We start from the raw sequence: 15866 nt of genomic DNA, 5'->3' as shown, positions 1-15866 counted from the left end.
ACTTTAATTATGCCAGCGTGTTTGAAAAGGGGTACAAAGTTTTTTCTTCACATATTCATATATAGATGTTGGCAGTGATGAAATATATCAATATAGATCATCATCATCATTATCATCATCAGCCATGCAAAGTCCACTGTTGAACATAGGCCTCCCCCAAAGATTTCCAGACGTACCTGTCGAATGATATATAGATTATGGCAGTCAAATATAGTTAAAAAATAATAAAGACGTTGGGCCTTATCAGTAACCATAGGTGATTAACTTGAGTTAAGAAAAAATACGACGGTTCTCTATTTGACTATTGGGATTGGTTGAGACTAACGCGTGACCAACGCATTGGTCTCTCGACCAATAACAAGCATCAAAATTTAACGACTTCGACTTAGGAGTTGCGTTTTTTTTGGACATTTAAAGGGGGCTGATCAGTGTCTTGTTTCCCATGCTTGTGTTATTTGACGGAAGGAAAATGATAAAATTACTAATTAAAGAATTGATGACAATATTACGAATTTTATTATAAGACGCTTACAGACCTTGTAAAAAATGAAATTCGAGTTCTCCCAAAAGTAATTGAATACTATGCTCATATGTTTCTGCTTGATTATTTAAGAGTAATAAACATTTGTTTTCAATAATTAAACCCGTGTTTGAAATTAAGTAAGCATGGCTTCCAATTAGATAATTCTGAAGTAGAGTGCCAAAACTATATAATTTCAAACAACATAAAATTTAAGCAGTTCCCACAATACGGATTTACCACAATTTATGTTCAAATACTCATATTCAGCTAAGAAACAAAAATAACTTACCAAAAATCTGTTTTTATATTATCGAGTGGCGGCAACGCGGTCTCACTTACCTATCAGAAGTAGTTATATAAACACATTTCACCAAACTTGTCTCTTTTGAGATTATCGCCACTTGAGCACAACGCTCGAGCCCCCGCGCCCGTACTTTCTTTTCTTTTATATTTTAAATATCGATTTGTTGCTGTCCAGAAAATTTGTACTTTTTAATTTATTATTAATTTATTTATCGTATACATTTTTATTCCTCTTTATTTCCATACATAATTAATTTGTTATTAAAATACCATTTCGGCCAGCAACATTAACATAAACAATAAATAGGTGCGTGTTCGGTTGTTTTATAAAAATAAGTTCGTAAGTAGCGCCATCTAGAATTGGAGTGAAGAACTGTGTTCATCATATAACTTTGATATGCATTATAAAGCAGTGAAAATTATACTTGAAATAATAATGTTAAATAAATGTTTGGTTCAAAGTGATTTAATTGATGTAGATTCTGACGTTGTGAATGAAAATCTACACGAATATAGGGATATAACAAATGCAAATAGCAAATCTGTGATATCTAAACTATTAAGTGAGAGTAAGTTTAACTCGGATATGATTAAAAATATCGGTGGAAACACTGACGCTGTGAACAATTATGAAGACATTACGATATTAGACAATAATGGTGAATTAAAAACTTTAAAATACAAGTCAGCGATGCCTAAATTACCTTTGGAATTACAAAAAATGGTGAACAGTTATACAACTAAAAGTGCGATGACTACGATTGACGACGATTTAACTGAAAAAAAATCGAAATTCTTCGACGAACTTGGACGTGAGTATGGCCTCTTTTTATGAATAACGGAACCAAATTGATGATAATTACTCCTACATCTTATGATTGATTTATGCGATCCTACATCTTATGATTACTATTGATGTATGCGAATATTTTACCAGTTATTTTTTAATATATCTACAATGATATATGTATATTATACCTCTATATGTCTTGTCAATCTGAGTCTGTCGACTATCAACCTAGATTCCAGCAATTTGTTGGTGTATCAGTTTGTTCTTGACAAGAATTCTGGCTGGGAGGACCAAAATTAACAGCTTAAGATGCCTAGTGCGAAAGAAAGAATTTATAATTCGCACAATAACAAATATAACAAGTACAATAAAAGGAGAAAAAAACAAAATATATAAAGAAGGTTAACATAATGAAATTGTGCTAACTATGTGAACCCTAATTGCTGTAGTACCGGCTTGATAGATGATTATTACTGAAGTCCGGGTTTTAATTATATTTGCTGCTAAATAAAACCATAACAAATTCCAACAACATACATAATTCATATTTTCGCTGCAAACTCGCGTCATAATATACAATCTTAATGCAGTTATATAAGACGTTACTCAATTCGCGACCCACATTTCTACATCCTTCTGTTTATAAACAGCTGACTAAGGTTGCTGAATCATGTTTCTAGCTAATTTTAATTATTTTTTTTTATAAACTATTAATAAGATAATAGAAGAATGAGAGGATACGACCTCTACTAGATCTTTTACTACAGAAACTTTTAACCTAGCTAATAGGTGACTTGGTGGTTGACATGTCACTGTGAATGATACTGAGTGATTTGAGAATGCGCAAACGAGACGCTTTTATCTGGAAATACTACTTGACATTATTAAAAAAAAATTAACACACATTATTTTATAGTTTTTGGTTTTTTCATGCTTTTACACACATAGACAGACACACCCTCCATCCCCTGAGGTGGTACGCAGAGGCGCAATTGATGCACTTACTTTCCGCCGTGTGTATTCCACCCATGATATGATATGGGGCGAGCCTATCGCCATAGAAGGTACAAATTGCAGACTTCCCTGGCACATATACATACCAGACTCCGACCTGATACTGAGTAGAACAACCCAATATCATCTTGCCAGACCCAGGGATCGACCCTAGACCTCAACACTGCAATCGTACCATGTTACAACTAAGCCGCCGAGGCAGTGTCATTTTTAAAGTTAACAAAATTCTTAACATAACAGTATCTTTCGGATTGGTTTTGGATTTACGTTGAAAAATTCTTAGTGTAGAATGGCTCATGCTTCTTATCACAAATAGTGTGTATGTCATTACTAGAAAACACTAAAATAACAATTACTGTTCGAAAGGCATTTGGGACTGTTGCATGTACTCATAGATTTGTACAGTCAAGAGATATTTTTGGTCGCGATAAGATATATTTTATATCCGCCCAGATACTACCACCGTATCCAAGTTGTTAAAACCCACCTTAGTGTGTAAGTGTATTACGTTCCGGGGTCAGCCTGTGTATATCCGGTTCTAACTGTCCGGCATAATTGTGTCGACTGTCGGGGTAATCATCTCTCGTCAGTCGACATTCTATTGGACCCCACTTCACTTACCATCAGGTGCAATGGGATCACTTTCCTTTGCCCGAATAAAAAAAACGATTCCAATATGTTATAAATGTTCGTAAACCTTACAATAATAAGCTATGGTCAGATAAACCAAGGATATTGATTTGCGTGTCGAACCGTCACAGAGTAGGTAAGAACAGTTAATTCAATAATGTAGGATTTTTAAATTGAAAAATTGTGAAGTTTTGTTGTATTATTTAATTGTTTTTTCTTTATTTATTACACATAAATACAACAATTACACAATAATAGTATCTATCAAACTACAGAAGTTTATATTAGACTTAACAAGGGTTTACTCAGTTGTTAATCGGTACACATCTTATATATTACACATAACCAAATTCTACCTAACATTTCCGGATGACCATCACCTTAATCCCTCCCGTGACCACGAAGGCTGCAAAGTCTTTGAAACGTCGGGAGAAAATAATATAAAAAAACAACGATAAAATCCGGAAAATAATTTTATTTCAAAAATGATGTGATGATTAACGTAACGTCAGTAATGTTACATCACCCGCTCGCGGTGAAAGTGCATCCGGCATTGGTTTAGCTCATCGGCAATAGGCCGCGTGCACAATGCTTATTTAATCATTCGTTACTTCTTTTTTAATTATTTTTTTTTTGCTATAAAAAAAATAATTACGTTCATAAAATTTGAGTCCGGTTTCTGAGGCGCCAGCATAATGATGTCGACTGGTGAGTAATAAATAACAACTCTTATCACTCGATACTATATCTGGACTCTATTTCGCCTACCATGAGGTACAGTGGGGTTACATTACCATACCAGTAGAGTCTGTATTCTTGGAGTATTTTCTTTATTTTTTTGTGATATGAAACAATTAAGTAAAGTTTAAGTTAAAACTTAATCATTAGGCTTTAAGTGTGTGTGTATTATTCTACATAACTATGGTTACTATATACAGTCATAGTCAGAAAAACGAAAAGAAACTTTTCCAAAGAACCCAAATAATTTTTAACTACTCACTTTGCGTGAGAATCAAACATGAAGCCTTTCGACGTACAACCGCAATATCATATATTACGACTCAAGAATTATATAATAATTCATATAACCGAAGTTTTTCCCACGTCTAACACCAGTGTACACGCACCCTAACCCAATGTCAAGACCAAACTGAGATAACTTTCTCTCACAACCTTCGAATTAGAGAATGGCATAACGAGCATATAATTTGCGCGCAAATTATTAAATAATGCCATGGTAACCTCGACTAACCAAATTACGTAAAAGTTTACTTATGTAACATCCTGTATTCTGTAAATAACAAGCTCTTTTGGATAACCTTTAGTGGGTATCTATTAAGTAATTATAATTAGTGAAGCCCTTTTATCTTGAGAAATGTTTTTAAATATGCTTACATAAAATGTTATGTGTTTTAGTTGTCTGAAAGATTTTACGTTAAATGAATCCCTCCTAGCCGAATTTCGGCCACGGCGGCCAATCTCAACGGAGATCAGCCACGCAGGAGATATTATAGTGTCCAAGTGTGAACGCAATACACAGGTGTACTCTCTGTTCCTTCACTCTCATGGACCGGTGAGACGGCTACATGATCGGAGAGAGATCAGGGGCAGGACCAACAGCTTTACGTGCTTTCCGAGGCACGGGGGTATCACACCACCAACTTCCTGACACCGATCTGCGATTGAGTAATTTTTAAGATGGAAAAACCCGATCACAATTATTTTGGCCCGACCCGGGATTCGAACCCAGGATTTCAGCGCGGTAGTCGCACCGTGTATAATTACAACTACGCCACCGAGGCAGTCATTAACTTTAAATCCATTAAAAAAACACTGATCTTGTATATTATTTGAAATAGTAGTTGTCGAGTGATCGAGATTCGATCATTGAATTTAATATATTTGTTACTTATACATACTAATATTAGTAAATTTTTTTTTTCTGTACTCTATCTCTATATGAACTTTAATCATACCAAATCTCAAAATCCTCTATGCGTACAATATTCTTAAATAGGAGTACAAAGTTGTTTTATCCGGTACAAATTTAATATATTAGTATATTATTATAATTGTCTTTTAATCCCTTTACTCCAATTCATAAAATAACTTATATTTTTAAACTGAATCACCGTCGCCGCTCAGACGCCTACAATGTTCTTTTAATTAGTTTTAAGTGTAAGCTGTATCCGATCCACAAATCTACATTAGAACTTGTCGCAAGCGCATTGATCTAAATATAGTTCCATACTGCGAAAACATGTCGTATGTCTATGTTTTTATAGCAGAGGTTTGCAAGGGAGCAAATAGACCACCCAATATTAAAATTAAACTACTTTTCGGATTTTATCGCAGTTTTTATATTTAAGTTTTCTCTAAGAAATCATTAGATCACCTGATGTTAAGTTCCTAATTTTACCGTATAAACACAAATATTATTAATTTAAGGGTTCGGGGATTTGGAACTAACAAAATCTCAGACTACATGCACTCAGATATATTTATTTTCACACTGGTACTAGGGAGCCAAAATTTTTAAAGGTTCCGCAAATTTTGAGCGCCACGAAATGTTACCGTTTCGATCGAAAGCACCCACTCAAGCCGTTAACAAAATTGTCAACCCCAAAGCGAGATAAAAAGGTGTTATATATATTTTCTACAACGAGATCCTGTTCTTTATCGACATACCAAATCCCTTAAGGCATAATGATTAATTTAAATGCAGGTAAAGCCGCGTGTCCACAAGCGTAAGAATTAAAAAGTAAAACCGGTGGCAGCTTTCTAGCCGTCTCCGCAAACGCCTCTCTCTGGCGCCGGCCGTTGTTTACAACCTTTTTATATGCATTAGGTTTTATGAGATCGAGTTACAGTTACGCAGTGCTTGCCTAGAGTTCTTTTTTTAAAATAACAAATCTGTAATTAATTAAATAAGGTTTGTTTGAAATTGCACAATTTCTATAAAAATATAACAAAGGCCTAGGGTATTCAATATAACTATACTTAAATTGCAACAAAAAAGGAATTTAAATAATGCTTATTTTGAATATTGTAATTACATTAATGACCTTATTTTTTAATATATATATAAACATTTAGATTAATATCCTCAGTATGTCAAATGTCGGGAGAACGGTTCAGATTATATTTTAAGACTATTGCGGTAGAATTTATGGATGCTTTGAAAATGAGAAATTATTTGAAAAACGGTTGATAACAAAGTCTTTTACTTAAATAAAACAATGCGTCCATCTTTAACTTGAATCCGAAAACCTCTCCACACTAGCTTAATATTATTTATAGGATGTATTAGAAACCACAAAGGACTCTGGTCCCACAATATCAAATAGATTATAGATGTTAGATATCCTTTAAGATATATTGTCAGTCTTCTTTGGAATTCTCAATACTAGTAACAGCTAACGGTTAGTAACAGTTTGAGGTTAATTTTTTTCGTCATTTCAATTGCCGTTATCTTCGAACTACATTGATAAATCTCTGCGCTACATATTTAGTTCACTAACATCAATAACTTTATTCGTACACCATAATTATTGTTTCTGAAATAGCCATCATGCTGGACGTCGGATATATTTTATATCCGCCCGGATAGCGACCACCGTAAATTAGGTGATAAAATTCGTCGTAGTGGCTCAAGTGTGTCGCGTTCCAGGATCAGCCTGTGTATATTCGGTTCTAACAGGCCGGCATAATTGTGTCGATTGTCGAGGGGTAATCATCTCTCGTCAGTCAACATTCTATTGGACCCAACTTACCATCAGTAGGGTCTCTTTGCCGTGCCCCGGAAAAAAAAAACTCATATAAAAAATTACATATGAAACATTTCTTAGAAGTAAACGCAAAAGCATTCAAGGGATTTGGACTAAATTAGGAACACACATTAAATAAGGTATGTTGTATTTGGTTACTTTTTAAGAAAAACGTTGTAGAACTTTTGAGGATGGTTATTCAGGCAGGTGAAGGTGTAAGCCACAGATAAAATAAAATTGTTCAAGACAACTGTGTAGGAAATGGGAAGAATTAACATCTACTTAACGTCATTGGAAGAAAACTAAGTTTCCTTAGAGATAGGTTTTGGAAGGTACTGGATGATACCAACATATGTTACTTGGGTATATTGGCGGGTGAATCTACAACAAAATATTCTTCAAAACATTCTACGCGATTCCAAAACAAATAAGATAACCTCCGACATACATATTAATAAACAAAATACCATGAGAAAAGTGTTGACCCCGTGGAAACAAGGAAAACATTCATTTGCATGGAGAAAATCACATTCGAGAGAGAAACCTTGCCTTTTGACCTTAAGATCTTGTCCAACATGTCCTAACGTGCTCCGAGATAATCTCACTGACATTATCATGTAAAAGCAAATTTGTCGGCAACTTAAATGCATAGCCAACATTGAATCCACTATATCGTTACTATAATAAGTTACCTCATCTACTACACATATCTATCTTACCTGTACATTAATGAATGATTTGTCTAATAAATGTTTTGCTTTATTGACAAAGCATTGATTAAGTGCTTGACCATTGATTAATAGACAACATTTATTGGCTTGCTGGCCATCTTAAATTCCAACACGCAAAAACGTATCAGTTAAATCAAACCAATTTATGTAATTATAATGCAATTTATACAATAAATAATAAACAAAAGATTTACATAAGCATTTGAAAGAAAGTAGAATGTTTAGCTCGCACTGACGGCCAGTGGTGTGCCAATGCTGATAACTGAAGCACGCGTTTGACACATTTATGTCAGATATTGGTCAGTGATTATGATCCGTGTCAATAACTGCCAGTGACATTTAAAATTCGAATATGGAATAAATTAAAAATATTGTGAATTTATTATATTTAATTTGGTAAGTTTTTTTTAATAATGCGTGATGTGGTAAATATGTGGTATAAAAAAAAATGAACTCGATTGATGCGTCAAATATTAAATTATTATCTGAGTTACTTCAAATATGCGGTTTAATATACCTATTAAAAATGTTGGATAATTATATTTGCTATATATTATATTTACGTACTTGTATGGAGCTTTTGTTTTTTTCCGGTTTCGTACCGAAACTTTCAAGCTTTTCACTCAATCTAAAAAAACATAAACTTATTAAAAGCTCTCTAACCGTTCTGAATCTATGATACCTACTAAACACGGGTAATCTAGGGTTTCCAACGTTTTTTTTTTTTATTATTATTTAACAATTAGAATAACATCTTTGTCTCTACCAAGGTATTGTCGCGACTAAGATATATAAGCATCTTGAAACATACCTATACTTTACCTACCGTAATAAGTAGCTATTAGATGTCACTGTGTCAGACATCTTAAGAAATAATATAACCGTCGTTCAGTAGTAATCATAAATATAATAACAGCCCTATATTATATACAGTCCCACTGCTGGGCACCAGCCTCTACTACTGAGTCGACCACGCTGGCCTAATGCGGATTGACAGATGTCACATACCTCAAAATTATTACACAGAACTTCTCAGGTACGCAGGTTGTCTCACGATGCTTTCCGTCACAGTTAAAGCAAAGGAAAATTTACAAAGAATACATACATATATAGCGAAAAATCAAAGGTACGTGCTCTTGGGTTTTCAACTTGCATTCATCTCGGCAATTAATTTCACTCTCAACTAGGTTGTCGCCGCTTTTCATGATACTAATAATTTTAATAGCAATACGAAAAATCTGCTCCAATCCCTTACAATAATTTATATAAACGAAAATACATAAACGACCATGCAGAAAGCTGCAATCTTAAATACACACCGCACAGTTCATAAATTTCTACTGAAAGACCTATATAACCAAATCGAAACAGACCATGAAACTCGTTTGATGTCATTGCACAGCTCAAATTGTCCTAAACACTGAGACAAAGAAAATAATAAGTACAAAATAGACTGGAAATACGATCGGCGATAGCCTAGTTGGCTGTGAAACGGACTGCCGAGACGAATGTCCGCAGCTTCAAATCCCAAGGGCTCACACCTCTGACTTTTCTATAAAAATATGTGTGTATTCTTTGTGAATTATCGCTTGCTTTAACGGTGAAAGAAAACATCGTGAGGAAACCTGCATACTTGAGAAATTCTCTATAGGAATTTCGAGGGTGTGTGAAGTCTACCAACCCGCACTAGGCCAGCGTGGTGGACTAAGGCCTAATCCCTCTCAGTAGTAGAGGAGGCCCGTGCCCAACAGTCGCAAATATTCACAGTAGAATTGGGTGTACTCAGTAATGGCTGGTGTGTTGTTAATGAAATAAATAAAAAAAATATGAACGCCAATATCGTTATAAAAATGCGACAGTTCATATTCCCTATATAAAATGTATATAAAAACACCATTCTATAAGTATTTGAAACAAAAAATAAAAATCTATATGTGTGCGTGTATCACAGATTCTGTTGACACTAAACACAATTCAATAGTTTCCCAACTTGAGAACCGTACCAGAGACTGACGCGACAGCCAATATATAAATCGATAAGCTATTCAACCATAATGGTCAAGGAGCATGGTTGATTACTGTCGCCATGACTTATACTTTCTTTGATCGATCTACATAACAAGCAGTGACGAAGGGTGAAATTTTCTGAAAGGAATCCCGACACAACATAAACGTTTTTCTTTTATTATTACTTTGAATGACGAGACGATCATGCCGTTCGCCTGATGGTAAACGATATGACCGCCCGTACACAGTAGAACACCATCCAACACCTTGAATTATAAAGTATTGTTTGGTATTCCACTGCGCTCGCTATCCTGAGACATGAGATGTTAAGTCCTAAGTATTTACACTGGCTACAATGTCCTTCAAACCGGAACACAACAATGACTACACACTGCTGCTTGGCGTCAAATATAGACATTGCGATGGTACCTACCCAGGCGGAATCTCACATATGAGAGACCTACCACCAGTAAAAAGGTACATGCATAAATGCAGTCTACGAATCGTTGTAATGATAATAAGATTTTATATAAATTACAAAAAAAATGGAAGAGCAGGTAGGGGTCGACCGCACCGAACCTTTGAATGTCAGATATATGACATTCTTAGTTAAAACCAGGTCAAAAGGGCCCTGAACTGGCTAGAATGCATGAAAAGATTGGTGAAGTTAGAGGAAGCGAGAGAAGTATGCCAGAACCGTGCAAAGCAATTCATAGTCTCTGCCTACTTCGATGGGATAGAGGCGTGATATGTATGTATAAATTACGAAAAGGAAGCAGAAACCGGGTTATATGGACCCTTCTCCACTGCTAACAAGCAAACTTTCAATAACAGTATTCCAGGTTTTATATCAAGCGGAAGATAATTCAATAAACAAATTGATATTATTGATCAGCTTGTTATTGAAAATGCATAACCTAATAAACAGAGCACATACAGAGGTACACTCGATAATTGTTTTTTCGCATACAAGAGTCCGTCTAGATATTAAGTCTATGTCCGTAGTAACAACAGCAAGCCGCGTTAGTACTGTTGTGTTTATGTTTGATAAACATCCAGATACCTAAACAATCAAACTTGTTCATCTATTTGTGCATTTTTATAATACTACATTATAATTAGTTATACTGGTGGTAGGTCTCTCATATGTGAGAGTCTGTCTGCGTAGGTAACACCGCAATGTCATTTCTGCCGCTAAGCAACAGTGTGAACTCACTGTTGTGTTCCCGTTTGAAGGACATTGTAGCCAGTGTAACTACTGGACATAATAAAACTTAACATCTCATGTCTCAGGATGGCAAGCGCAGTGGAATACCAAACAATACTTTGTAATTTAAGGTGTTGGATGTTGTTTCAACTGTTTATGACCGTTCGTATCGCTTCCATGAGGCGAACGGCAAGCTCGTCATGTCATTCAAATGAATAATAAAAAAGTTGTTCTTTTCAATTTACTTGCTCTGTTCTTAAAATCTTTTAACATTTAGCCACATAACGGAACATCTTGGCCATGAATATGATTATGTAATATTTACGAAACGTCCTCACATCCGGCCGCGAACAATTCTTCTTGCAAAACGTTACAGTTAACTCAAAATATTGCGCCATCTTGAACGTGTTTTGTTTGGAAATATTGTATTGTCAAATGTTGACATGGAAATAATTATTTTAAACACGTAAAAGCAGTCCTTTACTGTGTTTTTTTGGCCAATGCAATTCGTTGGTACCTTCAAAATTGAAAGGCGAATTTCGGTTCCAAAGTGTAAAAGGGAGCGATCATGCTATATCAGACATAATTATTTATTATACTAGTGTTTTCGGTAATCCAATGTCTTTAAACTGAAGATATTTTTTTTTTATTTCCTTACCGCGGTCTTCAATCGCTATCCATCGCAAAAATGGAGCAATCAGAACAAAGTATTTTGACATGTTTACAAATAACTTATTGGTTTATTTTCGGGGCCTATAAATTGACTGCGTAGAGCCGTCAATAGTAACTTTGATGAAAACTAAATTATATTTAAATACAGAGATGTGAGAGAGTTATTCACAAAATAAAACAATATTAAGCGTATTCAACTTTCTGGGAATATTTAAATAAACAAGTAGTGCATAGATGTTTTAGTTCAACTAATCTCGCGAAATTGTATTCATAATATTGTTACGTTCTGTTTCACATGGAACAGACTTCGCGTCGTGACTGCAGAAGCCTACTTCTTCTAATTTCGTTTTTAAAAACTTTAACCTTAATTTTTTAATTGTACAATTTTAAGCTGAATGCTAGAGTTATCTTTGACTCTGTTATATGACTTTTAAACGAAGTTATACAACGAGAACAATGAGCAGCCATCTTTAATAGATCTTCATTTTTATTTTTGATTGAATTATCATTTTCTATGATGAATGAATATAGTCACAGAAGAATAATAGGTTGTCTAATATTTTATTCATAGTTATGTTTCGCAACAATAACGATGCAAATATGGCGCGAACTTAATTTCACGCACGTTTCGCCAGCGCGAAACGAAAGTGAAAAGGCGGGAAAGATGAGTTGTCAAACTGTTACGTTCCGATTTACTCTCGGTTTCATTTTTACCATTGCGAATGGTGATCAATTTAATTATAGTATAAATTTAATTTCTCAAGATAATGCACAAAGCGAAAGCAAATGTCATTTATATTTATTGAATTGCATAATCCTGGGTTATAAAATCTTTTATTGCGGTCAATAATTTTACGACTTACGAGGCATATCAATTTTATATTCTTATCTGAATTAAAAATAATTTAATTACAAAGTTATTTATAGCAGAATTATTAAAATAATTTCTCTTGAGTGTCCTGGACATTTTTTTTTATTTTAAATTGACCAAAAATTTTTTCCATAATAGTACTGTTATACATATTAAGTCATATTTGATTTTAAATAATTATTCCAATAATTATTTAAAATCAAATATGACATATATGAGTTTAGATATTAAATCAATATACAACTAATTTTTGAACTTAAATCCAATTTTTTTACCGATTTCAAGCTACGCTTAATTGAAAAACAAAATAAAACAATTACTGGCAACTTTCGTAAATAAAAAGAAATTGAATGTCCGAGAGCTGCGTTGACCGCGTTCGCTGTGCATGTTGTGGCCCTATCAAAATCATATTAGTCACGGGCAATACAACTATTCGTGTAGCTAAAATTGTTTATCTAAGGGCAGGTCCGAAGTTAGGTCAGATTTTGGGAGGTATATTCCTAAACAATATTTGTTAAATTTCCAATTACATCTGTCGCTTAGGTACTATTAAGTAGAGTTGTTTTCAATAAACGTAATCAAAAAGGTTTAAAAATAAACCCTGTTATTCTGCATTTAAACTAATTTTAGTTTTTTCTTCCTGACATCAAATAACATTGATAAGGATGATTTCTATAGTTTAAAATCAGTATTCGGTTTTGACAAGCTTTGTAGTTATACCTTAACCCACCAAATAGGTTCAATGTGGATAGTCGGATCGTCAAAGACCAACCTGTTTATAATAATGATTAAAAAATAAGAAGCAACATTTATATAAAGATTACGTCTTTTAAAAATGGAGCCCACTCAAAATAAATCTTACTCCACACCTGTAGAAACACTCCAAGTGTCATTAGCAAAGAAAGCAGATCTGTCCATTTGTGTAAATTACATACTGACCGCAACCCATGCAAGTAACATTGGACTGTAAGTTTCATAAACAGAGCATAAATTCCCTCACCAGGCATATTCTTAAATCAATCAAGGGGTTTGTCACCAAGATATGATACGGGCGATATTAACACTTATCACGAGGTTGTAAGGTAGGAAATTGAGTGGTGGTGCGATAGTATAAGCTGTTTGAGAATTAAAAGGCGGTTATGTTTTGGAAAGCTGCAGCGAAAGTCTACGTGTTACGAGCTACAACTCAATCTTGATACTTGTATTTTGTCTTATTAAATGAACCCTTGTATGGTATTAACTTGTGACTAGGGATAACGCGTGAAGAATTGTTTTTTGCAAAATCGAATTTTATACCTCGATATTATTAAAAACGAATAATTTTGTAATTTAGGAGGGTAGTTTTCTATGTTTGATTTTGTACGTTATTTTAATTTTAACAGATAATAATATGAAAAATAAATTGTTCTGTGAAATTAGCATTCATGTCCATATTTGAAAAGTGGGGGCGTGTTAAGGTTATCGTGCCTATCTCTTTCTTATGCACGTAGCGTTATGGTCGGTGATACTCGGTGACGTCACAGTTTGCTATTACAGTAATTTGAGCACAACCCCTTTAACAAAATTTTAAGCTTTACTAGCTTCCGCTCGCAGCTGCGCCCGCGTGGATTTCGGACTTCAAAAATGGAGCCGGTCGCGAACGTTCGAGAATGTTCGTTTTACGAAGCTACTCGCTAGGTGATTCGCTAGCCTCTAGGTGCCAAGCAAGCCGCCTGCCTGTGCATTCGCGACCCTATATATATACAAAAATAATCCTTATAGCATGATTCAGTATTCACGCATGATGGCTTATTATTAGCGTATTTCATGTATAACTTTGGTGTTTCTATACCGATTTCTATAATTCTATTTTATGGAATATTTAATAATGTTAACTTTTTTAATTAGGGATGACTGAGAGTGTTATAAACGTAAGAGTAGACAAATATAATGAGAAAGCTTCGAACTGCTAAGCTATCGGGAGTTACACGTGTTGTGTGTTGTGTTGTGAGTCAACCAGTTGTGAGTAAAAGATAGACATATGCTGTCGTGGGATATTTTTTACATAATTTTAAGGAGAACATTTCCATCATACATGATTTCTGTGTAGCTTTAACCATTAAGGTTGCACACGCGACGGAAGCTTAAAAATTTCCCTTCACTGCTCTGCTCCTATTAATTGTAGCGTGATGAAAAGTATTCTATAACCAGCACAGGAGTATGACAAATAATTGTACCAAGTTTCGTTTAAATCCGTCGAGTAGTTTTTGTTTCTATAACGGTTATACAGACAGACAGACAGACAAAAAAAATTTTAATTGCATTTTTGGCATCAGTATCGATCCCTAATCACCCCCTGATAGTTATTTTGGAAATATATTTCATGTACAGAATTGACCTCTCTACAGATTTATTATAAGTATAGATAGATATAGATATTGCATGGATATTGAAAATTATTTTTCCGTTAGAATACAGATGTCATACATTGTTGCTAAAAGTGTTTAAAAAAGTAGTCAAGAACCCTATTTGAGTTGCAGCGTATATAAGCCACAGCTTAATAGGACCTATAAATCCACAGATTTATAGGCCCTGGCTTCGACATTAGAGTCAGGCAAAACCATACCATTTTAATACAAATTGCCCGGATTTAGGTCCAAAAAGGGCAGCATTACGATTTCTTAACAAACAACCGTGTTAAAACTAAAAAATAATTTGATATCGATGTTCGAAAAGGGTACATGTCAGAGAGAAGGCTAGTAGTTAAAACCTCACGTAAACTGTTTCTGCAACCAATACGTATTACTATTTGCTCTGACCTCACATTGCAGTGAGGTATAACTGGCACTGTATCATCTCATTCATCAATCGACTTTGTACCACTAACATGCTCGAGCGCATATAATACAAGTGTCTAAATACATGACTCAATACGCAAATTTCGGCATGAAAATACTTATAATAAACTAGTTTAAAGTATTTTGAAACAATAGAACCGTAATTTAAATATATCTTTTTCACGTCTTCAATGAAACGCCTCTACCAAGAGTCTTTCTTTTCACATACAATCAAAGTAAAGCAACAGATTGCTGTTGCTAGTGACGAAGTATCCATACAAGCCGATTTCTACCGGCTTCCCTTTAGAGTTTATTTACGTTTGTATTACTTTTTGTTTTCGATTAAGTGTGCCGCGATATTTTTTTGGCTGTGATTACCTTCTGAAATGTTGACTCTTCGCCACTGGCTGTTGCATATTTAGTTAGGTTAGTAAGATCTTAGACGGCATCGAGCAAAAGCGGTTGTAAACCACAACTAAGACACTTCCATCGGAGGTAGCTCGCCGCCGTCCCTAATGCGTCGAAGATGGCCACC

General features: G+C 34.5%; 1 protein-coding gene across 1 annotated transcript in view; it reads left to right on the top strand.

Moving 5' to 3' along the window:
* Positions 1 to 175: 175 nt before the first annotated feature.
* The window catches only part of LOC115440304 (serine proteinase stubble), a 32192-nt gene continuing 16501 nt past the window's right edge, over positions 176 to 15866 (top strand). The window contains exon 1 of the mRNA XM_030164561.2: positions 176 to 1638. Coding sequence (XP_030020421.1) covers positions 1224 to 1638 — 415 coding nt within the window. The 5' untranslated portion in view covers positions 176 to 1223. The remainder of the gene's footprint in view (positions 1639 to 15866) is intronic.

Source organism: Manduca sexta, chromosome 18 (genome assembly GCF_014839805.1).
Source record: "Manduca sexta isolate Smith_Timp_Sample1 chromosome 18, JHU_Msex_v1.0, whole genome shotgun sequence".
Taxonomy (NCBI): Eukaryota; Metazoa; Arthropoda; class Insecta; order Lepidoptera; family Sphingidae; genus Manduca; species Manduca sexta.
This window is presented reverse-complemented; position numbering and strand designations above follow the sequence as displayed.